Below are 25,802 nucleotides of genomic sequence, written 5' to 3'. Positions count from 1 at the left end.
TCTTATCTTCTTTTTATAAGTTTCGTTGGAATTGCGCTGAAGCAAGTTGGTAAGGCATTTGTTGGAAAAAACTAGTAGACGGTGACTCGGTGAGTCCCAGCAGCTGGACATGCAGAATAAATGCACAAAAAGATTTCTCCAATTTAATGAATTTTGTTTACAATAATATAAGCAAGCATTCTTACTTTTTTAAAAAAAAATTATAGAAAACATGATAAATGTAGACAGCAACAACATAAAGCAAACGTGTTTTATTCTTCACTCGTCTTTTATTTATTTCCTTCTTCATTCACTTGTTTTCGTTGTGGGAACTCCTCCGATGGTTGTCTATTAAGCATCCCATGCTTGCGATGCTGTAAAAGTTCAAAATACATATATAAGAGACTCAGTATATATATTTGCTGGAATAGAAAGAATCGAAACGAAAAATAATATTTATGAAAGGAAAAAAAGAGACGAACCTGCGGTGGATAGAAGAGTGTTATCGTCAGCTCCAACGTTCCAGGCAAAGTAACCAAGCAGATCGTTGCACTTAGTGTATCTCACTTTCGTCACGACGCTCTGAGTATCGTCGTACCTAATCAAAGTCTCCTTGGAGAAACAGTAATCTTCGACCACTGCCTTGTCATGTTCCGTTGTGGGTCCGTAATCCTTTATGAACTCCTTTATCTTACTATAGCTGATAGAACCGTTAGGTGTCAGTGCTACTTGGCCTCGGGTGATGGCTGCAGCATCATTACCGTGATCCTTGTCGTCTTCGGCATTATGGGACCAGGACCAGCCAAGGTATGAGAATCCAAAGACTGCTTTCCTCTCTGGAAGTCCGGCCTTAATCCACTGTTTCAAACCAGAGTCGCCGCATGGATCTGTCAACCAAATTTTATTCGAGTTTGACCAAAAAATACACATATATGGATCGTAGGGAAATAAGTAAGTTATGTTTATAATATAAACTTTATACCTTTATCCCAAGGATTATACAGACAAGCGGGCAGACCAAGGGTACCGGACGGACCGAAAAAATCATAGGCTATGATATTAACCCAATCCAAGCTATCTTTCATCACTTTAACTGGGTAGGTAAACTTCTTGTAAACCGGGGAGTAGTAAACGGCAGCCGTCAACAGCAAAATCGGTCGGTTGGTGAGCGAGTGCTCGGCGTTAACCGCATCTCGCAAATCTCTAACTAGGTCCCCAAAGTCGTTCATCTCAGCATCACTGTTTGGGTACTCCCATGCTAAATCGAGACCATGGAATCCGTAACGTCTAGCGATCCTAATCCAAGAATCAATGAACATCTCCCGAGAGTTTTGTCTACTTGCCATTGACGCAAACACATAATTTGCATTTCTTCCGCCCACCGACAAGAGGGTCTGCACCTGGTCGTTTTTAATCTTGACGGTGTCAGTGAAAGTGGAAAACATGTAGTCGTGCTTTCGGGAGACATAAACTGTCTGGGTGTCAGCCGCGAGATCAGCGTAGGCGCAGAAAAGGTGAGTGAAGAGAGCTGAGGGAATGGTTTCGGCCGAAGTTATGGACTCAGGGGTCTCTCCATCTGGATACCAGTACGAAGCTTTTACCACGGAGGCTGGGGTTCCCTGATTCTCATCAGAAGACATTTTTGGTCTCAAAGTCTTTTGACAAAATGCTTTCTCTAGCTGTGTTTCTTTGTTTGTTGGTGCTTTGTTGTGGTGGTGATACAAACTAAGAGGGTGCTTCCTTTATCTATTTATATTGATTTTGGGAAGACTTATTTTGAAATATTCAAAAGACTTTAGACAAATTCAAGTCTTGAAGTTAATTTGATTTCCAAAACCAAAAGTCTTTACTAAATGCTGTGACTGTGACACGAACCATTAAGAAAGAAGCTCATCCCTATCATCATACTTGATGTATCCTTATTTAATTAACACTTGTTTGTAAAGTTTAAAATGGTGGTTGAAGAGTTTATCATATACTAGTTTTAAGAATTAAGGTCCAACTGTTTCCACAGTGATTTTAATTATTGAATGTCATGAATACATGCTTCTACACATACCAGATCATTAGTCTGCTATTAGGCTTTCAGCTTAGGATTTTTTTCTATTTGTCTCACAATGTATTGGTGCATAGTGATGGCCCCAGAAATTTATCTTACCGGGGTCAACTAAACTATAAAAAGCGGTATATTTTTATAAGTATAACATATTTATAGGTATACATATTTTGTTGAGATACAGATGTTATAGTTCAGTTGAGATACAATTGATAGTATACTTTCGAATTCTACTTCAAAATTCTATATCAGAAATTATTTACTGATCTTACCACATTGTTGACGGATAAAAATCACTTAACTATCAACTTTCTAAACCTTTTCATTTTCAAATATATTCCAAAGGTCACAATTTTACAATATTATGCTTTGTTACTTATTATATACTTATATATCTGAGATTCACACATCTAGTTATTTATATAGGATATGTATAGCTCTCAAACATAACATAAAAAATTAATAGCTCACAAAAGAAAGTCTCCTGTTAATAAAAAAAGAGAAAAGAAACAATCGGATAGTTGAAAGAAAAAAACAATGGGATGGTTGCAAAAAAAAAAAAACAATTGGATATATCCTTATTAGTAAGAGAGAAGTACAACTTTGCCTATGCCTAAAATACCACTGTAATTTAGTCTAGAATTCAAAGTCGGGTAGATTAGTCCATAACTATGTTTTGGATCGGGTCAAATTTATGAAATTACCCGAAATCTAGCAATCAGATACTTAATATAAATGAGTTTGATTTTTCCCCATTTACGAGATTTTAAAAAGCTTAATATTTTAATATAAAAAAATATGTAGGTTAATCTTTAATTCATTTTCATATCACGACAATTACGTGATTTAATTACGCTATTCAATCCGACGTCAAATTAGAATATCCGATCCGTACAGAATACTAACTTTGAAGAAAATATATACATCTATACTAGTATTTTTGCAGCAACTTTTGTTCAAAATACATTTTGGAAAGTTTTTACATTTAATGCAATTAATGCTTATATTCATATCCAAACAAGTATAGTTAATTTTTTCTACTATCCTTATAACCAAACAGAATTAAAATATTTTAAATATCCATATATATAATATCCTATAATTAATATAGATATTTAGAAGATTTATTCTATATTAAAAAAATTATTCTCCTATCATCTTTATTGATTTTAAAATTTAAAATAGTGAATCATCATATAATACATAAATTTAATAAAAATGTATATTTTTCCTGCATATATTTTGATTTGAATTTTTTTAAAACGAATTTATATTACTCAATTAATAGAAAAAGTGTGTGTTCAACATACATATATAGTAAATTTACCATATATAGTAATTTATAGAATTTTAAGAAGTTTACAATTTATAATTGATATATCTAAATTTAATAAAAAATTTTAAATTATGAATATTTAAACATTAAATTTTCAAAATAATACAAACGAGTTATAATAAATAACGGGTTATATGACATTACATGATTGAATTGATAATACTAAAAAATAAAATATCATTATTATGATACTTCAATACGGGTCAAATCTTTATTTTACTATTTTAACAACACAAATATAAAATATGTCGAATCAAACTGATTTAGTTAATATTGTATTAAACAAAAAGTGTTGTTGTGGTATACCACGAATTATATGATAAATCACTAAAATTAATAAAAGAGTACATTAGCAAAATTAGTATTAAAATAGTACATTAACAAAAAAAATAAAAATAAAAACTTGCTCCGCGGTGTATCGCGGCTCATAATCTAGTAGTAAAGAATATAAGTATTACCTAATTAGTTATACAATAAATACAATTACCAAAAAAAAAATGTATGAATTACCAAAAAAAAAAGTTATACAATAAATACTACGAATTCTAAGAATATACCCTAAAATCTGCCATAATCGGTGCTGCTAGACGTCTTCCTATAAATTCTATGTTAGTCATCGAAGGTCGAATCATTACACCTTCCACTCTTTCTTTCCTGTATATTTTATTCACCTTTTCGCTATGGCTGCCACTACAACTCCAGTTATGGCACATGTTATATATGTGTAATCATGTTTAACACATTAACGATTTTAATTTGTTTTGTAGGAACCATGTATTGGTTTTACTTCATGTACAACGAAACACCAACCATCTCAATATAGAAAAAAATTTTCTACTGCGCTATGGTCTCCATTTCTACAATTTAACAATGGCGTTTCACATACTTTATGAACCTATAAAAACAAAATCAAGCTTATTCTATCATTCTGCACTCAGGAGTCAAGACTATATTTATTAACTATTGGGTTTTAAATCTAGCTTAACGAGAAAAAAATTAGATTGTTCAGTTGTCGAATATAGAGACATGCAGGTCCTCTCAGGTTGTATCTGTTGTGGTAGCGGAAGGTCTGGCGTTGAGAGCAGTGATCGAATCGGCCACGAATCTGGGGATCTCTAGAATTATCTTTGAATATAGCTCTAAACAAATTAATCAGAGCAATTCAAGCTTCTCAGATCTTCATGGTATCTCCGACATCACCTCCGGTGCTTTGTCGTTTGTCTTTATCAATTCTCTGATGTTTTAGCAGAAAAGGCCTTAAGCATAAGAGAACAATAAACACACTTTGTCTTACCTCTATCTACGCGATTAATTTTGTTTGTTTGGAATCAATCCTCTCAGGCCATTTGGGTGGGGCTATGTCTTCCGCGATCAACTCTGCTAATTCGCTTCTCCGGAAATTGGAAACTTTAACTATCTCTTCTCTTTGCTTGGCAGCAAACATAAAGTAATAATTAGGGGATGTATGGAAACAATGATTTTGGAGGATTTGATGGGATTTTGAAAATTTGGAATTTTGATAGATTTTAGGAGAGTTGATATAATTTATGGTAAAATTCTTTTAAATTCCATCTAAAACCATGAGATTTGTATTTATGTATTTTTAACTAAACAAATCATCCAAAGTCCTCCAAAATCACTAAAACTTATTAAAATCCAAATCCAGACTGTTTTGAATAACAGTGGATTTCAAAGCAGATTTTTAAATCAACAGTTGAATAACAGTGGATTTCATGAGACTTTTTAAAATCATGATTGAATAACATAGGATTTGCAACTTTTACACAAATCACTTAAAATGTCAAGTTGAATATGTGATGTAATGTAATGTAACTTTTTACACGAAAAGATTAGCTTACATGTAATGTAACTTTTTACATATTGTAACCTCCAATATCACTCTAATAAAGTAATAATTAAGTTTAGGAATATGTGTATTTTGTGTCGAAACTCGAAAGATATGGAGGATAATAATTATTCTATTTTAAAATACCCAATAATACTTACAAATCTATTGTAAACACAGTCCAACTTGCTAATATAACTAATAAGTTACATATAATACATTATATATAACACAATTTCGATCTATGAACTAAAACATCTTATTATATAAAGTTGGATTTTGGAAGTTAGCTGTTAACAAAATTTTGACATGTGTCAAGTTATCAATCTCAGATTTTGACAAGTGTAAAAGTTAATATTTAAAAGGAGAAATTTAATTACAACAAAAATAAAATATTTTGTTTCAAAAAATATTAATAATGTAAAAAGATAATTATCAAAAATTACAGAATTTATTATAAATACAATTTTTTTGAAATAATTATAAGGAGATTATATATATATATATCATAAAATTCAAAATTATAATATTATTTACTTATTTTTAATTTTAAGTTATTAATTCTACAAAAAAAATAGAAAAATGGATTAAAGAAAATATAGAGTTAATTATTAATTTTAAATTTTGTAAATAAACATAAATTGTTTCATATTTAAATAATTTATTCAAAAACACTGCTTTCAACTTTGTTTAATTGGGAAATCCTTTTTAATGGGAAGATAAATTTTTCTTATTTTTTAAATCAAAATTTTCTCCTACTTTTTAGTTTTTAAGTAGGGAAGAGGTAATATTAATATGTTGATCCAAAAAAAATTAATATATGCATTTTCTTTTCCTAATACTATATTTTAAATTATTTTATTTAATTTATATTTTATCTTTGAATTATTTGAGATTCATATATTACTGTGCTTATAATTTTATATTGTTTCTTTAATTATGTACGTCAAATTAATTTTCTTCTAATTTTCCAATGGTTGGTCATAAACCCTTCTTTTATTTGCAAACATAATAGTTACCATTATTCATTTAATCTCAAAGGGAGATAACAATTAGAAGCTCATCAACCTAAAGGATTGATAAAATAGGCTAATCAAACACAAGCTTACAATAAACATAGATCGATAGATTAGAAAAACATAAATCATTGTTGATAGATCCATAGGAGCTCAAAGACTGTGACACCCTGGTTTGCGAAATTTTTAAAAGAATTGATTTGGCCACATATATCATCAAAATGCACTTATTTTTCTGGTCAAGGGTCCCGAGAGAACTTCATGATGGGTGACCTTCCTCGAAATGATTTTCGAAACTGTGCAAGTGAGGACAAAACAAAGGAAAATATCATTTGTTGAGTTGTAGGGTCGGTAAACAAGTTTTTAAAGCCTCCCAGATGTAACAAACCGGCCATCGAATATGGGTGGGTCCACGGACCGAGAATAGATGTAGGACCCACTTAGGAAGGTGGGCCCATGGACTGAGAGTGGACATGGGCTTACTAAGCAAGGTGGCGGTTGAGGCATTACAGAGACAGAGCCTACATCATGGTGTGTCAAAGATACTTCTAAGAATACATTGAGAAATTTAACATTAGTTACTATCAAAAGATTTTGTGATGTTAGAAAAAAGTTTTTACTTTCATTGGTTGTCGGAAAGAGCCGAGGTTCTCTCTATAATGGAGAAGGTTGGACGCAAGGTTATCTCCCCAAGGGACAAAGGTGGAGGAGGTTGGACGCAAGGTTATCTCCCTAATGGAGGAAGGCGGAGCTAAGGTTCTCTCTACGATGGAGGAGGTTGCACGCAAGGTTCTCTCCATAAAGGATGAGGGTAGAGCCGAGGTTTTCTCCATGGTGGTCATACATTATTATGATGACACATCATTGATTAGTATATTATGCAATATATTTTTATTCAAAATGTTTTTTGAGCCAACAATTTTAGTAATTAAAAAACTACGCAGAAGTGAAAGTAAAATAATTGGCTTAATGTGTTCATATAGACATTTTCTAAGTGGTGATAAAGAATATATTTATAATATAAAGTATATTTGGGTGTAAAAAATACACTTTTAATAGCAATGTTCTAAAATACGCTAGGCGCTAGCCGGGTGGTGGACCACCGTTTAGCATATAGCCGTATATGCGGCTGTATATATGGAATATATACGGTAAATATATTTTATTAAAAATATCTATAGATATGAATATATTACATATAAATAATTAAATATATATAATAAAAACAAAATAAATATCAAAATCTTTGCAAAATTACTCATAAAATTGTCAAACCAATAGTATCAACCTTTATATACAACAATCCATTGGAACTTGAATAATTTCTGAAAATAATTACAAAAGGCAAATATGCGGTGAGATTCCAAAACAGAGTTTTACGATATCAAAACTCTGTTTTACGATATCAAAACTCAAACTCAAACATAGTTTTACGATATTAAGAATTATAGTTCTTTAATCAATAAGACAACAACGATAGATGATAAAGCCAAAAAAGAAAAATCATATAATCAAAACAAGAGAAGGAGAGTAAAGAAAACCTGAAGACTCTCTCTATATAGAATGAAGTTTGAGAAACAACCTAAGTGTCATGGCAGTAGAAAACGATAATAAAGCTTAGCGTTTTATCAATTTATAGATCTATAACTTGATTGAAGTTAAAAAAAAAAAAACTTACCGTATATACGCCGTATAAGCAACCGTATTCAACCAACCCGTATTTGTTAAACGTTTAGCCTAAAAACGGTACGGTGGGTAACCGTATACCGTATTGTCACCGTATATACGGCCGCCTAGGCCGTAATTAATAGTAACACATAAAAAAAATTTAAATGGATATAAATCAGTGTATTATAATAAAAATAAAATTTATAAATAACGTACAACAAATTTTAATATATTTTTATTAAATTTAATTTAATTTATAAAACTTTAAACTCGTACATCCGGCGGATCCTCATCTAGTCTATATATAAACTACAATAAAAAAAATTCGGTAAATATATTGTTCATGTATACGATGCTCATAAATCCAGATTATTATGTTTTTGTCGCATATCATATTAATAAATGCAAACTTATACAATAAAATTCGTATAATCGGACTATCACAACCACATCCACATCTTAAATAATTTTTTGTTCAATTCGATTCATATTCCCTCTCACTATATACTTCACTCTCTTTCGTTTCTTTTAATTATATAAGATCTAAAATATTCAAACAAACTTATTACACAGACAACAAAAAAAAAGAGAAAAAAACAAATTTATTACACAAATAGCCGATATCTCATGAAATATTTGTTTTGAAAAGCCTGCGGTAAGCCACACCATAATGAGTTAAAACTATAAAACTTTCAAATATATAATTCTATGTAAAATAACTGAAATATTCCCCCTAGCCCCGGTCCGATTCTAGTGATATATATATATCTAACAAGTCTTTTGTCGAACAATGTACATGATGATATGATCACATGCATTACAATAATATTGGGATTAGACTTGATATTTAAACTATTTCAAGCTGATGGTCAAATCAAATTAAAGATTAGACTTAAAAATAACACATATTACTTTCTTACAAAATTTTAACGGAAACGTTTAGATAGATCTGGTGAATCATTTACATAAATCGCATACAATTATTTATAAGTCTTGCACAATTTTTGCAAATTATAAAAGAAATCAACTAAAGTATCCTCTTATTTAGCCTTAGTAGATCTCCACCTAAAGTAACGTCTTGAATCTCGAATTTTTTTTCTTCCAGTTAGAAACTTGGATTCATGTCTAACTGTGATCAAAGATATGCAATCCGGCCAATGCTCAAGTCTTCTTTCGATGAAGACAAAATTTATCTCTGCTAAAATTAACATAATCTAATTACAAATCCGACATATGATGATATGAAACTGAAAATTCAGAGATGTGTGACCTATGGTGAGTTTCTAACCCCTAGTGTACAAATCTGATTTTAAATTGATTTTATTCAAAACCTTATATTAACTTATTAAGAGTTAATCTGATTAAAATTAGTAAATTCTTATCTAATTATATAATGTAATGAAAATATATTTTGTAGTAGATGATATACAATTGTGTGAATATATCATTGTTTAAATGTGTGAAATTATTTTTAGAATTTGTGTGATTTTTATTATTGAGAATGTTATAAATGCGCTAATCAGGTAGTAGTAGGAAGCACGACTAAGTTCTCTAAAAACAAAAAAAGTAAAAGACAATGAAAGAAACTTGATAAATGTGTGTGTTCATTCTTTTTCTTGGTAATAGACGATGATATTGTACTATAAAAGAAAATAATACTAATAATCCTTCCGTAATTTTATTAGTTTCCATTCTAGACCTTTTTACATAAATTAAAAAAAAGAGATAAATATTTTATTATACCTTTATTTAACTATTAAAATTCTTAAGGATTTAATTCTTTTTTCATTTAATGAACTGTAAATGAGATAATTTTATACTAAAATAATATTAAAAACAGAAACAAGAACTAGATTAAAATAAAAAATTTAGCCTAGAACAACAACTATTTTAAAACAGAGGAAGGTATCATTTATCATTAAACTAGATAAGAGCCCGCACGATGTGCGAATTTTAAAATTGTTGAAGAAAATAAATTCTAAACCGTAAACAATTTTTTAAAAATCGAAACAGAAAATATTGAGAAATTGAAAGAAAGTTAATATAACATAATAAAATTAAAAAATTTGAAAATTATGAACAATTCAAAATAAAAACTTTAGAAACAATCAAAAACATGATATATGTCATAATCACGTTAAAGAATCGATGACATGTTTACTCCTCAGAAGTATCGCATTGTACCAAAATTACTTAGAACTATGACCTCATCTCAAATATTCTCGAATCGTAAGTTCTCAACTTATTTCTACCCAATCAAAAGTTCTCATATATTTCTCTATATACTTGGGTTTAAACGGTTTACGAACCAAATCCGATAAAAAAACCACATAAATCTGGTTTGAAAACAATTTTTAAACGGTTTACTGTTCTAACTTCCCAAATTTCAAAATCGCTTCTCAATTACTCGATCAAGTAGCTTTTGTTTCAGTACCGGAATCATTGACATTATCTAGAAGAGAAAACTATAGATTTTGACCAGAAACATCAACCATCGATTAATTTTTGAAACTTATAATGCTACTAGCTGTAGAATCACTTTTGAAACATCCATCAGTATCTCCATCCTCGATTAATTTAGCGGGATTTATATACTTTGATTACATTTCATTGCATATGATAGTTTCCATTGAAGAACATGCACGAATAAAAGACCCACAATAGATAAGCAAAATTATATCAGGAAAAAATCAAAGATCAAAGCTTTCTAAACATGTAAATTTATGTAGATATAATGTTATTTTCTTAATTAGCTGTCCTATTACGTTTCAAAAATAACAATTCTTTTGACATAACTTATGTTATTCTTTTTAAATTTGTTATTCCCTATTTATTGATTAATAATAATATACATTTTTAATGAATTATGTTTTTTGTTTATACATGTCAAAATCTAATTAAGAAAACACATATAATATAATTAGCGTACAATGAAAGATATATTAGTTTGTTAATTTTCCTTTTTGATTTAGGAAATTTCTTTTTATATATAAACATGTAAATTTTATGTAGATTTAATGCTATTTTCTTAATTAGCTTTTTAAAAAAAAAAATAATTTTTGACACATGTCAACATCTCATCAGTATATTTGACACATGTCATAATCTTATTAATGACTAATTTTGAAAACCCAACTTTTTATAATAAGATTTTATGATTAGTAATTTTTTTATTTTTTGATTCTTTAAAAGATTTTTTATTTAAAAATTAGAAATTTGTGTAAAATTGACACTTGTCACGATCTGGTGAGTTAGTAACTTTTGAAATTGACACGTGTCACGATCTGGTGAGTTAGTAAGATTTTCTTCTTTTAAAATTAAAATTTTGTGTAAAATTGACACTTGTCACGATCTGATGAGTTAGTAATTTTTGAAATTGACACGTGTCATGATCTAGTGAGTTAGTAACTTTTGAAACCATACTTTATATAATAAAATGTGTTAAATACTAGAAAACGTGTGTGATTATTTTCATTGTGAATTAGGTTTATATTGTGCTCTAAGACCATATCCATCCCTCATTTTTAAAAGAGATGTCTTGAACTTAAAACATAATAAATAAAGAAAAGTATTACTTAAATGGGTTTGATGTCTTTAAACTTATGATATCATGTCTTAAATTTTTTGGTAAAGACATTTAGAGCTTCTCCAACGGTGAAGATGTTATTTTGAGGTTTTTATTTTTTAAAAAAATATATTTTGTACTTTTTTAAAATAAGAACTTGTGAAAGAGTAATTAAAATTTTGCTCCTCCAATGGTGAAACTCTTATTGGGATTCTTAATTTTGAAAAAAATTATACACCCATCACAAGAACTCACAAAAACTCACAAGAAACAATATAAAAGAGAGGTTAAGAGAAACTGATCAATGATCACATTTTTAATGAGTTGAGATAAATAAATTATACACCCATCACAAGAACTCAGAACAATTCTCGTTCCGTTGTTTGGTTAGTTCTACACAAACGGATAAAAAGGGACATAAACACAATGATTCATGGAATAGTCAGGCCTAAGTATGAGAGTTAGTACTACTAGTATAGTACCTGCATTTTTCAGAGACTTTGCCTTTCTCCTTGTAAGGCTTAACAAGAACTCTTGAATCACACACAAAGTGTGGGTTTCCTTTGGCGAGAATGCTCTTAACAGTCTCAGGATAAACAAATGTCACAAATCCAAACATCCTCTTTTGCTGATATGGTATCCTCACATCTTGAACTGTTCCAAAAGTACTACACCTCACCAAACAACATCTTATGTCACACACAAGAACATACATTCAGACTAAAGAGAAGTTGAATGTGTTTTGTTGGGAAATTACCTGAAGTAATTGGACACATCTTCCTCCCTGAACCTACCGTCGGCAGAGCGAGTCATGAAGTGATGAGAAAGTCTAGGAGGAATCAAATTAGACCTAAGAAGCTCGATTCTGCTTGGAGAGCCAACCAAATCGGCTCCTCCATCACTATGGACGAATCTGCAGCTAGCTCTGTTTTTGCAGAAGCCTCTAGCTGAATCGATAAAGTTCCTGAAACACCGATGGATGCTTTGATTCATCCTTTGTTTTTAGTAAAACTAAGTAACAAGTGATCTGCAAAGCAACAAAAACAACAAATTAAACACCAAAGATTCTTGCTTTCTCGACATTTATAGACTTATAAATGATTACAAGACGATGATCATAACCAAAACTGAAACAAAAACAGATAAGTTATATCCTAGTTCACTTTTTAAAAGCCACCATTACAATCTATATCAACTACAATGCGACATACTTCACAGCCTTACCAGCACAACTAAAACCAAGTTGCAGCTCAATTAAAACATCTATTTCTAAAGATTAAGCATCTGTTGGTGGCATAAAAAGCATAATTCACGAGAAGCAGAGCAATAAAACAGAAAACAGAGAGAGGTAAGAGAATAAGGCAGAGACTTTGATCACATTTTACAAACAGATTACCCTAATTACAATCATGCCTATGAACACAGATAGTATAGAATTTAAGAAAGATTTGAAAGACAAATTATAAGAATAACTCTCTTATTGCTTAAGAAAAATAACTCAAAAACTTAAGCTCTCTCTTACAAACCTCTCTTTCTCTCAAAGCTCACAACTCACACCTTATGCTATAACCTAGCATCTCTTTATATATAAAACTTCTTAGTATATTTTCCTAATCCTAATAGGAAAACTTCTTATTCTATTATATTTAGATATCTCCTAAATATAATCTCCAATTTCCATTTCTTAGTAAGCTTGTTCTCCAAGCTTACTTCAAGCTTACTCCAACAGATAGAAACATACTTTTAAGAACCCTAATTTCTATACCCTTACTAAACAAGAACCCATAGAATCAAAGAAAGGAAATTACCTTTATAATCGAGATTGGTTAATCAAAATCTGCGAGTTGGCGAAGGTAACACTTTGATTTGGTGGAGAAGACTCACCGCTTTCACATTCAGACTCGTCGCTTAATCTAAAGCTCTGATATGTCGTTCCGATTGGTTAATCAAAATCTTTGATTTCCGATTGATTAATCAAAATCTCCAATTAGTGATTGGTTTATCAAAACCTCCGATTGCCATGTTTCAATTTTTTTTTTTAAAAAAATCTCTTTGTTTTGGGTTGAGAGTATCGCGAAAGAGAGAAGAGGAAGAAGAGAAAGAAAGGGAAAAAAATTTGTTTTTATTTTAAAAACCAACTCAACGATATGTTGACACGTATCTAATAAGAGCCAACTCTTAAGCTTACTAAATAAGAGACAACTCTTATCTTTTTTATTCATTCTGATTTATTGTTAATTATAATTTGTAATAAGAACCTTGGCTAAATCAACCGTTGGAGAAGCTTAGACTATGATATCTTAAATTTAAAGACACCAAAATAATTAAAATAATATTTATACAAATTTAGTATATATATATATTTTTTTAATTTGGAGACATCTTCTTTCAAAGATGTGGGATGGAGATGCTCTAATACATGTGGGTGGCACATCCTTGTTGTAAATAAAAATAACAATAACAAAGACTTGATTATAGTCTATATATCTTAATTATGATATTCTCAACATCAACGTTAAATAAGTTCATTATCATTATTATTATGAGTGTAAAATAATGGAGTCTGTTATTAATTAAGAAAATAAATAAAAAGACTCAGTTATAAATAATATTTCTAACAAGTCTATATGACCCTCTATAAATAGTTGTTATTCTAGGCTTTATTTACATTCTGACCAAAAAATATAGTAAGTACGTATGTTTTTTCTTTCTCCGATTCCGATGCATATTTTTCACCGAAATAAACTTTACTTAGTTAACTTTGTTTACCATCATAATGTACGCAAACGTTTTCATTTTTATTACAGAAAACAAGATAAGCGTTTGCTTATCTTGTTAAAGGGCCTTCTTATGACATAAAAGATCAAAAGTTTACAAGGAATCAAACAAGAACCACCAGATACCAGCAGTGATACAGAACAGAAGAAAGAGAGAAAAGAGAGAGAGAGCGTGAGACCAAAAACTCACTAAGTCAAACAGAGGAAGAAAACTTCACACCAACGCTTACAGAGAGAAAGAAAAGCCTCTGTAACATAATCAAACATGTTTTATTCTTCACGCGTCATTATTTATTTATTTCTTCGTTTTCAGTGTGGGAACTCCACTCCTCCCACCGTCCCACGGTTGTCTATTAAACATCCCATGTTATCGATGCTGTATATTTCCAAAATCCAGATATAAGAGACTTGATACTGTTGTATCTCAATTCTTATTAAAAAAAAAAAAAGAATATGTGAAAGTACAAAAGACGAACCTGTACGAGATAGATAAGAATCATCGTCAGCTCCAACGTTCCAAGCAAAGTAACCAAGCAGACCGTTGCTCTTAGCGTATCTCACTTTCGTCACGATGCTTTGAATGTCGTCGAACCCAATGAAAGCCGTCCGGGAGATACAGTTATCACTAACGACTTCCGAGTCATAAAACATTCTAGTTTGCTCACCCTTATGCTTTATGAAATCACTTATCTTATTATAGTTGATGGGACCGTCAGCTGACGCTGCTTCTAGGGTGGTGGCTGCAACATCATCACCGTAATGCTTGTCGTCTTTAAGAGTCCAGGTCCAGCCAACATACGGGAATCCAAATACTACTTTGTTCTCTGGAAATCCAACCGTAGTCCACTGTTTCACACCGGAGTCGCCGCATTCACCTGTCAACAAACCTTTATTCAAATTAAACAAAAAAAAATACTCATATTTGGATTGTACGGAAATAAAACCAGTTATGTTTATGGTATAGTAAACTTTATACCTTTTGGTTTTGAAAAATTATACAGACCGGCGGGTGGACCAATGGTAATGGACGAACCGAAAAAATCGAAGGCAATAATATTAACCCAATCCAAGCTTTTTTTCATCACTTCAACCGGGTAGGTGAACGTCTTGTAAACCGAGGAGTAGTAAACGGCAGCCGTCAACAGCAAAGTCGGTTTGGTTGTGCGTGTGTGCTCCGCGTCAACCGCTATTCGCAATTCTCCAACTAGGGCACCAAAGTCTTTCATCTCAACGTCACTGTTAGGGTACTCCCAGGCTAAATCGATACCATGGAATCCGTTTGATATAGCGATCGAAATCCAAGAATCAATGAACAATTTCCGAGACTCTTGTTTACTTGCCATGGACGCAAACGCAGTATTGTCTGCACTTCTTCCGCCGACCGACAAGAGGGTCTTCACCTGTCCGTTTCTAATCTTGACGATGTCAGTAAAGGTTGAAAATATGAGTTGGTGCGCTTGGGAGATAACAACTGTGTTGGTGGCAGCGTCGAGATCGGCGAAAGCGCAGAAAAGGTGAGTGAAGAAAGATGAGTCAATTTTTTCGGCCGAGGTTTTGGGATCCTGTTCCGGGTTCTCTCCATCTGGGAACCAGTACGAAGCTTTTACCTTGGAGGTGGGGGCTCCCGTATACTCATGAGACATTTTTTGGTCTCGAAGTCTTTTAACGTTTAACAAAATGCTTTCTCTAGCTCTGTGTTTCTTTGTTTGTTGGTGCTTTGTTGTGGTGGTGATACAAACTAAGAGGGTGCTTACTTTCTCTATTTATACTGATTTTGGGAAGACTTATTTTGAAATATTCAAAAGACCTTAGACAAATTCAAGTCTTGAAGTTAATTGATTTCGAAAACCAAAAGTCTTTGCTAAATAATGTGACTGTAACACCAATTAAGAAAGAAGCTCATCCCTATCATCATACGCAGTGCCGGCTCTCGGGTAGTGCTGAGAGTGCACTAGCACCGGGTCCACAGTTTTTTAAGGTTTTTAAATAAATATTTGATATTAATGTAAAAAGGATCGAAAATTTTAGAAGTTTGCAAATAAGTCCCTAAATTTTAGGAAAAAAATATATTTGGGCACAAGGTCCCTAAAAGTTTGAAAATGTAAATGCTTTATACATACCCGATCACTAATCTGGTATTAGGCTTTCAGCTTAGGATTTCTGTATTTGTCTCACAATGTATTGGTGCACAACTTCTCATGCATTACAATAATATTGTGGTCAGATATGTTCAGTAATTTATTAATTTAAAATATCATATATATATAATATTTTTTTTTCCAGTAAATATTGAACAAACACTTTTATATTTTCAAGTATAATTTTCGTTGTGTCAACTCTTTGTATCACCGATTTTGACAGTATAGTTTTGAATTCCACATCAAAATTCTATATCTGAAAATTATCTACAGATCTTACTTTTGTGGACGGAAAAAATCACTTAACTACCAAATTTCTAAACCTTGACATTTTCAAATATATTCCAAAGATCATTCTCTTATCATCTTATGCTTTGTTACTTAATTATATATATATATATATATATGAGATTTATATATCTAGTTATTGATATAGGATATGTATAGCTCTGTAGCATTATTAAACATACAAAAATGAATAGCTCACAAACAAAAGTCTCCTGTCAATAAAACAAAAAAAAAGGAGAAAAGAAACATTTGGATATATCTAACAAGTCTATTTATTTAACTAGGACTCAAACCCTCCCACAAACATCGCAGTAAAGTATTTTAAAGAAAATAAATTAAAATTTAATTTATATATTATGAAATCATTAAAAATAATAAAATAGTTTAAATACATAAATATTAAACATAAACCGTTAGTAAAAACACAACTATCAAAATCAAACTTATAATAAAAAAACTATGGCAAAGAGAAGCAACTTTGAAAAAAACATTGTTTAAAAATATTATAAATATAAAATATTTTATGAAAAATTATGGTAAAGAGCTATAATTAAAAAATTATTATGACAAAGTGATCCTAATTGATAATATTGAACTAATGGTTGTAATGAGCAAATGTAATTTTCTACTAAATAATTATAATTGTTAAATATATTTAATAATGAGTGAAAATGTATCAACTAGAAATTAAAAATTAAAATACATAAATTCTAAAAATAAAATAAAATAAATTTTAAATATTAACATATTTTTTTTAGCGAAAAATTACGATAAATAGACGCAATTGTAAATTATATATTAAGTTGTCTTAAATTTTTATATTTCTACAATTTGTTAGTTATTGATGAAGAGACAAATATATAGAGAGTTCAAAAGATATGACTATTTAAATAAACAACACACCTATTAGAATAAAAAGTTGTGATGAAAAAATATAAATAAAATATGGTGAAAAGATACAACTTTACAGTAAACAGATACAACCATATTATTTAAATAAAAACAAATAAAAACAAAGTACACTGAAAAGTCGCAACTGTTGTTCGCATTTATTCAGATTGTTATTATTATATATATGAATAATGTACATGTTCGCATGATTACAATAATATTGGGTTTAGACTTGATATTTAAACTATTTCAAACTGGTCAAATTAAATATAGATGGGTTATTTTAAATAACACAAATAAGTTTCTTACAAAAATTTAAAGGAAACATTTAGATAAATCGATCTTGTGAATCATTTACGAAAATTCCATACAATTATCTATAATTCATGCACAATTTTGCAAATTATCTAAGAAATCCACTTAAGTAAAGTCTTCCAATATATAATAGAGAGAATATAATAAAAATAGACTCGGTTATATAGTCCATATAATTGTTTGAAGACTCGTTTATAGTCCATATATCTAAACATTTTCATACTGGTCAAATTAAATATAGAGGGTTACTTAAAAATAACACAAATTAGTTTATTACAAAAATTTAACGGAAACGTTTATATAGATCTTGTGAATCATTTACAAAATTCGCATACAATTATTTATAAGTCTTGCACCATTTTGCAAATTAACTTAGCAACTAAAGTAACGTTAAATCTTGTTTTCTTTTCTTTTCTTCCAGCAGTTAAACTTGAATTTATCTAACAAGTCTAATTGTGACCAAAAGACATGTAATCAGGCCAAAGCCTAAGTCTTCTTTCCACGAAGAAAAAAATCTAATTGTTCACTTTTCTCAGCTAACATTAAACATAATTAATTACACATCCGACATATGAAACTGAAATATTCAGAGATGTGTGATATATGGTCAGTTTTATACCCCTATGTTTATCATATTGTACAAATCTGATTTTAAATTATATTGATTTATTCAAACATTCTATTAACTTATGAAGAGTTACTCTGATTTATATAAATGTGAGCTAAATTAGTCTGTATCATAGTCTTTATATAATCTTAATTGTGTAAATTGAAAATTGAGTGATTCATTTTCTTTTTCTTGTTAATATATATGATTGTATTGTACTATAAAAGAAATTATACTAGTAGTAGTATTTATCGTTGAATGAGTCAAATACAATAAAACGTGTGTCATTATGCTTACTCTGAATTAGGTTTATAACATGGTCTAATATATGTGGGTGGCGGCATGATTGTAAATAAAAGTAACAAAAATAAAGACTTGATTATGGTATATAGTTTTAGTTTAAAATAATTGAATGGGTTATTAATCAAGAAAATAAATTAAAAAGACTTAGTTATACTCTATTATTCTAACGAGTCTATTTCTCAAACAATGTACTAGTTAACATGCATTACAATAATATCGTGACTCGATATTAGCTATTTTATGAAGCTTTGTTCAATGCTGACTATACTTATCATTATTCCGTGTTACCGAGCATAATAGAGATTGATTATTTATGGAATTTTGCCAATTCAATAATAATAATAATAAAAAAAGAAAAAATACTATACTAGTCATTTTGCAATGGCCAGATGATCTTTTGATGTGTTTAAGGATTCAAGCTTAAAGATGAGTTTCAAGAAATCTCCACCCAACTGTAAGATGAAGCATAAGAACCAATATGCGTGTATGCATCAATTTGCACGTTATAACTTAAAATATACTTTTTAAGGTTATAATCAATACTATAAAAGATCAAACTCTTTGTGTATATGAGTGACATGTCACCAGATAGTGTCACCTGTCTAAACGAATTAAAAACAAATTCACCTAAAAACTAAGAGAAATTAGAAACATTTTTCATGAGTTAGCGAAGTTGCATGTAAATCTTCTTGGTAAAAGAAAATTTGAGTGTTGTATTATATTTAATATTTGATTGAGAAGTTTAAATACAAATATATCTAGATATTTAAGTTTTAGACAAAAATCGTTGACTGTTTGAATATTTTTATCTACCAATCAAATAAGAAAGCAAACAATATGATTATTTTTACTTTCTAAACAAAATATGCTAATAGTTTTCTTCTACAAAAATCACTTTAGAAATTTAGCATCATGTTTAGCTTTAAACAAAATTTAGGAATACAGCTCAATCTGTCTTTCATTTTTAGTATTGTTCACCTTCACACAAAACAGCCTTAGTTTTTATTATGTAATTTTTTATCTTTCAAATGTGAAAACATAAGAACTAAAGAAGGTAACACTATGGGTTTGATTGGTAACCTTCAACCGCCTCATTTGCAAACGAACCGTCTTGAAGATTACCAATCAACATAACGGTTGAAAGAAGTGNGCTAATAGTTTTCTTCTACAAAAATCACTTTAGAAATTTAGCATCATGTTTAGCTTTAAACAAAATTTAGGAATACAGCTCAATCTGTCTTTCATTTTTAGTATTGTTCACCTTCACACAAAACAGCCTTAGTTTTTATTATGTAATTTTTTATCTTTCAAATGTGAAAACATAAGAACTAAAGAAGGTAACACTATGGGTTTGATTGGTAACCTTCAACCGCCTCATTTGCAAACGAACCGTCTTGAAGATTACCAATCAACATAACGGTTGAAAGAAGTGATTGTAATAGGTGGTTGGAGAAGATGGTTGAAGAGAGTGGTTGGAAGGAGGAAAACGGGCGGTTGCCAATCGCCCCAAAAACAAGGCGATTTGTTTGCAAACGAAGTGGTTGGATTTTTTAAAAAATTATATAAATTTTTAAAATAATATTTATATTTATTATTTTCTAAAGGAATTTATGAAAATAATTTTTTTTTGAAATGTTTTCATGTTTTAATTTATTTTTATGTTATTTTTCTATAATAACTTGTTTACTATTCAACTGTTTGTTACCAATCAAAACTGGCTATGATTGGTTACATTAATAAACGTCGTTTGCAAACAAACCGCTCTAATATTCAGCAATCAAGACGGCGTTTGAAAAGAGCGGTTGAAGATCTTGATTGGAGAAAGAATTTGGAGAAAGTGGTTAAAGCTTAATTTTGATGGTTGTAAACACCAACTCAAATAACTTCGAGAAACCAACGTTTGGTTTTGTATAAAAGTTTAGACCGTTTTTATTATGTCATTTCACTCATTTTTTTTTTGCATTAAATTCTTTATCTAACAAAAAAAGAAAAAATAGTGAATATAATATATATGTGCTTCGTACAAAGCCATTGTCATAATACAAGTTTTGGTCGAGTACAGAAAAAACATCCTTTTGCTCAATAATTAGTTCTTATCTCAAAGTCAAATTTTGAAGTCCATTCTTTGAAAGTATTGTTTAAATTCTCCTAATTTTTTTAGTATTCATGAAATACTTATATATATATATTATGAAAATTAAATTTTTTTTTTGTAATTAAGTCAAGATTTTGATTTCAATAAAAACATGTACTTTTAAATGGACGATCATGCATGTAATATTTGAATACTTTTGTTATGAGATAAACATTTAGATTTATTTAATATCATATAATGAAGATTTAAATTCATATTTAAATTCATATAATGAAGATTTAAATTCATATTATGAATTAGATGAAAATTTATTACTCCATATTTTTCAGTTTCTAACTAAACTATTTTAAATATTTTTTTATTATAACTTATACTATTCAACTGCTATAATGTTACCAAACAAGCTAAATATTCAAACGTTCTTTTTAATCGTACCATCTTTTCATCCTCTATCTTTAACCGCTTACTTTTTAACCGTCTTCTCTATAACCGCTATAAATTTTTGAACCGTCTCGTTTAAACGTGGTCACCAATCAGACCCACTATTATTTAACTGCTCATTTTAATTTAACCACTTTTTTTCTTCCATCTTTTCTACCCACTTGTTTTGTGTGATAATGTGTAGGTGTGGTTGATGTGTTATTGGGTGTTCTGTTTAATGATTGGTTTGTTATGTTTTATTTGTAGTTTTACTTTTGATTTGCTTATGTGCATAGCTCATAGATGGGAGGATCGCATCACTGGGAATTTCTGGTAATACTCACACATCTCATTTTGTTTGTGGTGCAAGCTATGATGTAAGGGGACGACAGTTTGATGACGTCTCCCGTATCAGAAACGTCTCGGGTATGGGGACGGCACATATACGGCAAAAAAACTTCTCCGAAATGTTTCTAACAGGGCGTGGACGGCGGTAATAGGGTTTCATAAACGTTTCGACGACTTATTCACTTATTTTTCCTCCAAATAAAACATAAAAGAATCGAAAATATCATTTAAGTTTGATTTCTTAAGATTTGACATTACTATACATGTTCACTGTTTCCTTTGTTCACTGTTTAGTCCTCATCTCTTTTACTTCAAATATGTTTAGAGTTTAGTGTTTGATGGATAACCATGAAACGTAAGGTAGAATCAGTCTTGGGCATATACACAAGTATAGAGGATAGTAATACATACTTGTATTTTTTTTATGTAGAGTCTTATATATATCTGGTTTCTTATATATTTGTATCTATAGGTATTTTTGTTAACATACCCATGCTGTCTCTGTATCCACAAATTTTAAGTTTGCCGTTTTCGGTCCTCGTTCTCGTCCCCATTTCCTGACCCGTACCCGTTTCAGTGCTACTTAGGGTGCATGTAATGTGTAGCGTGAAATCATGACGATGAAAAAAAGGATAATTTAGGGTTTTGATTGTTGTGTTGTGTTTATGTTATTTTGTTGTTGGAACCTGGTTTAGAAGCATGTTAGGTTGATGATTTTAATTAGTTATAATTGATATGACATTTATATTAAATTAGAATTGGTTTGTCGTTTGAGTTGTAATTAAATATTATGAGATATTTAATTAGATTATTATCATCAAAAAATGGGTCGTACCAATTTTTATATGAAAGGTATGATAATTTCTTAAATGATAATTTTTTATTATTATTTCAGCTGCCAACCGATAATTCATTTCTGGACTGATGCGGTAAATCCAAAATAGTAGTAATGTTACCACTATAAGTCTATAATCTATTATACCTTGTACAGAAAAAACTTCATTAAAACATGAAAAACAAACGATATTTGTTTCTGCATTCTGCTTACATTTTGCACGTTATAACATATATTTTTGGGTTATAGACTTTCTTAGTTTTCGTTAGGTTAGCTGATCATCTCATATATCTGTTTCTCTATCATAAGTAAACTTTTTATTTTTATATTTTGTTATATATATGCGAGAAAAAGAAATTTGTATTCACCTAGTTATTATAGGATATGTCTAGAGTAGGCAGTTTTTATGATGGCAGATCCAACAAGAAAAGGCTCCTCCATATTTATTATCTAACTAGGTAACAACCCTTACATAGTGCGGTATAAATTATTAAATGTTTTTATGCAACTTTTATTCACAAAATCTATTATATTTATTGATAATTGAAATCTAAAATTCAATTGTGTAGTATATATTAAAAATATATATAATTTTTGTATCATAGTTAAAATTTGACCCGTGAGAATTATTGTAATATTAATCTTGTATTATCATATAAACAAAGAGTTTTTAAAAATTATTTTAAAAATTTTATGAAAATGTAATTAAAGGATATAATTAAGTTAGAAAGAGAATATTAAAATTTAATTTTAGGTGTTAATTGTATTTTTGGAAAAATACAATGGTACATAAATGTAAATATTATAAAAAATTGATGACAAATAAAAGAAATAGTGTCTAGAGTTATGTGAATGCGATACATCATCATTTTGTGTGTGAATGCTTCTCTTTTAATATACAAGGGATAAATTTATTTGTCTAACAACTTACTGGTTCACATGCATTACAATAATATTATGATTAGATTTGGTCACTATCCATTAAGAATGTTGAATGATAATATAAGAACACAAAGTGGCCACGTTAATCTGAAAATATAGATATATAGATAAATTTTAATATATATATATATATATATATATATAACTTTTTAAATAAACAACATATAAAAATTATACCTAGTTAAGAAGTTATACATCTAATACTAGATTATGACCTGCGGGGCAAGTTTTTTTTGAATTTTTTTTATTGATATACTATTTTAATACTAATTTTGCTAATATACTCTTTTGTTAATTTTAGTGATTTAGTATATAATTCGTGATATACCGCACAACAATTTTTGTTTAATACAATCTTAATTAAATCAGTTTGATTTGACATATTTTATATCCGTGTTGTTAAAATAGTAATATAAAAATTTAACCCATATTCTAGTATCATATTAATGATATATATTTTTATATTATCAATTCAATCATGTAATGTCATATAACCCGTCATGTAATATAACTCGTTTGTGTTATTTTGAAAATTCAATATGTTTAAATTTCATAATTTTAAACTCTTTTTATTAAGTTTAGATATATCAGTTATAAATTTTAAACTTCTTAAAATTTTATAATTTACTATATAGTAAATTTACTATATAGTAAATTTACTATATATGTATGTTGAACACAAACTTTTTATATTAATTGAGTAATATATGTTCGTTTAAAAAAATTTAAATCACAATATATACAGAAAAATACACATTTTATTAGCTTTATGTATTATATGATGATTCACTACATTTAAAATTTAAAATCACAAAAAGATGATAGGAAAATATTTTTTTTAGTATGGAATAAATCTTCTAAATATCTATATTAATTATAGAATATTATATATATGTATATTTAAAATATTTTAATTTTGTTTGGTTATAAGAATAGTAGAGAGAATTAACTAAATTTGTCTGGTTATAACTAAATTTTTTTTAATATGGATATAAGCATTAAATATCATTAAATGCAAAAACTTTCCAAAAGAGTATTCTTACCAAAAAAGTGGTGCAAAAATACTATTATAGATATATGTCTAGAGCGGGAAAATTTATATGATAGTTTGTCCAGCATGAAATTAATACACTTAAAAACGAAAAGTAAACTCTTCCAATAGTAGATAGAATCTTATATAATATTAGAACCCACCATTGGAGGGTTACATTTTAATTACAATACCCAAAATTCTTATTCAACCAAAAATACAAATTATATTAATTAAAAAATTTTACAACCCGAAAAATATATCCTCCATTGTGGATGCCCTAAGAATGGGGATGTGACTGACTTTCCTTGTGGTTCTGCCTCAACATGCAGCTTCCCCATATTCTGGTATTGCATGTTGACGCGAAAAGCTCGGTAGACTTGGTTAGTTACTTTGGCCGAAGTCTCTCTACACGACGGTGTAATTGGGGGTTGTACCGGAAATGTTTTTGGAGTAGAGATCTGCTGATAAAGACGTGGTGATGAGTTTGATGTGGTGTGATTCTTGTCATTTTTGTTCAGCTCCAACGTTCCAGGCAAAGTAACCAAGCAGAAAGTTCTGCTTAGCGTATGTCACTTTGGCCGTCACACTCTGAGTAGAGATCTGTTGATAAAGACGTGGTGATGAGTTTGATGTGGTGTGATTCTTGTCATTTTTGTTCAGAATCTTTTTGTTTATAAGTTGAGTGCAAGATCATGATTTATCTAAGTGATTAAATCAAAGTGATTAGATGTGTGTTTTGTCTGATCTATTGGTTGTGTGCTAATTATTGGAAAAGACTTGATTTTTCTCTTTGATAAGTTTTTATATTGAAAGAACAAGAATACAAGGCCGAGACCCAATGGTCGGCATCTCAGCCCATAGAACTCTAGTGTTTGCCGTGAGTTTCGTTCATCGATTATGAGATTCTTTATAATACAAATTTGAAACATGCATGCATGCAAATTCGAGTTATAATACAAATTTGAAACATGCATGCATGCAAATTTGAGTTATAATACAAATTTGAAACATGCATATATATATATATATATATATATATATATATATATATATATATTGTCTTTTGGTTTATTTCGTTATAGATGGATCTCCTATGGAAACGTACATGAATGAATAAATGATATGAAGTAAGCCATTTTTTTTCTTAGAAATCAAATCATTTTTTATTTTTATTTGGGTTTACAGTAATTATATAAAAAGCAGACAGACGATTTTTTTTTTTTTTTTTAATCTTACAATAACATTAGGCAAACATGTTTTATTCTTCACTCGTCCTTTATTTATATCTTCATTCACATATCGTTGTGGGAACTCCTCCGATCCGATATGGTTGTCAATTAACCA

General features: G+C 29.5%; 3 protein-coding genes across 3 annotated transcripts; all 3 read right to left on the bottom strand.

Annotated features, from left to right (window-relative positions):
- On the bottom strand, positions 120 to 1,733 carry LOC104718338 (chitotriosidase-1-like). The gene is made up of 3 exons (XM_010436063.1): positions 962 to 1,733; positions 462 to 866; positions 120 to 353 (listed from the first exon to the last, which is right to left on the bottom strand). Exons 1-3 carry the CDS (start codon positions 1,617 to 1,619, stop codon positions 331 to 333), a joined length of 1,086 nt encoding a protein of 361 aa, XP_010434365.1. The 5' UTR covers positions 1,620 to 1,733; the 3' UTR covers positions 120 to 330.
- LOC109126827 (zinc finger CCCH domain-containing protein 46-like) lies at positions 11,826 to 12,459 on the bottom strand. Its single transcript, XM_019230694.1, has 3 exons — positions 12,224 to 12,459; positions 11,949 to 12,134; positions 11,826 to 11,859 (listed from the first exon to the last, which is right to left on the bottom strand). The coding sequence occupies exons 1-3, from the start codon at positions 12,457 to 12,459 to the stop codon at positions 11,826 to 11,828; spliced, it is 456 nt and encodes a 151-aa protein (XP_019086239.1).
- Positions 14,597 to 15,901, bottom strand: LOC104720232 (chitinase-3-like protein 2). The gene is made up of 3 exons (XM_010438174.2): positions 15,220 to 15,901; positions 14,720 to 15,118; positions 14,597 to 14,619 (listed from the first exon to the last, which is right to left on the bottom strand). The coding sequence occupies exons 1-3, from the start codon at positions 15,884 to 15,886 to the stop codon at positions 14,597 to 14,599; spliced, it is 1,089 nt and encodes a 362-aa protein (XP_010436476.1). The 5' UTR covers positions 15,887 to 15,901.

This window comes from Camelina sativa, chromosome 10, assembly GCF_000633955.1.
Source record: "Camelina sativa cultivar DH55 chromosome 10, Cs, whole genome shotgun sequence".
NCBI classification, from domain to species: Eukaryota; Viridiplantae; Streptophyta; class Magnoliopsida; order Brassicales; family Brassicaceae; genus Camelina; species Camelina sativa.
This window is presented reverse-complemented; position numbering and strand designations above follow the sequence as displayed.

Excerpts from the sequence above, each read along its gene's own strand:
- LOC109126827 (XM_019230694.1), bottom strand. The coding sequence starts at position 12,459 with ATGAATCAAAGCATCCATCGGTGTTTCAGGAACTTTATCGATTCAGCT. Across the intron at positions 12,135-12,223 it reads GATGTGTCCAATTACTTCAG|TACTTTTGGAACAGTTCAAG; the intron begins GTAATTTCCCAA and ends GGTGAGGTGTAG. Across the intron at positions 11,860-11,948 it reads AAAGTCTCTGAAAAATGCAG|AACTAACCAAACAACGGAAC; the intron begins GTACTATACTAG and ends CCGTTTGTGTAG.
- LOC104720232 (XM_010438174.2), bottom strand. The coding sequence starts at position 15,886 with ATGTCTCATGAGTATACGGGAGCCCCCACCTCCAAGGTAAAAGCTTCG. Across the intron at positions 15,119-15,219 it reads TAATTTTTCAAAACCAAAAG|GTGAATGCGGCGACTCCGGT; the intron begins GTATAAAGTTTA and ends GTTTGTTGACAG. Across the intron at positions 14,620-14,719 it reads TTCTTATCTATCTCGTACAG|CATCGATAACATGGGATGTT; the intron begins GTTCGTCTTTTG and ends GGAAATATACAG.
- LOC104718338 (XM_010436063.1), bottom strand. The coding sequence starts at position 1,619 with ATGTCTTCTGATGAGAATCAGGGAACCCCAGCCTCCGTGGTAAAAGCT. Across the intron at positions 867-961 it reads GTATAATCCTTGGGATAAAG|ATCCATGCGGCGACTCTGGT; the intron begins GTATAAAGTTTA and ends TTTGGTTGACAG. Across the intron at positions 354-461 it reads CACTCTTCTATCCACCGCAG|CATCGCAAGCATGGGATGCT; the intron begins GTTCGTCTCTTT and ends GAACTTTTACAG.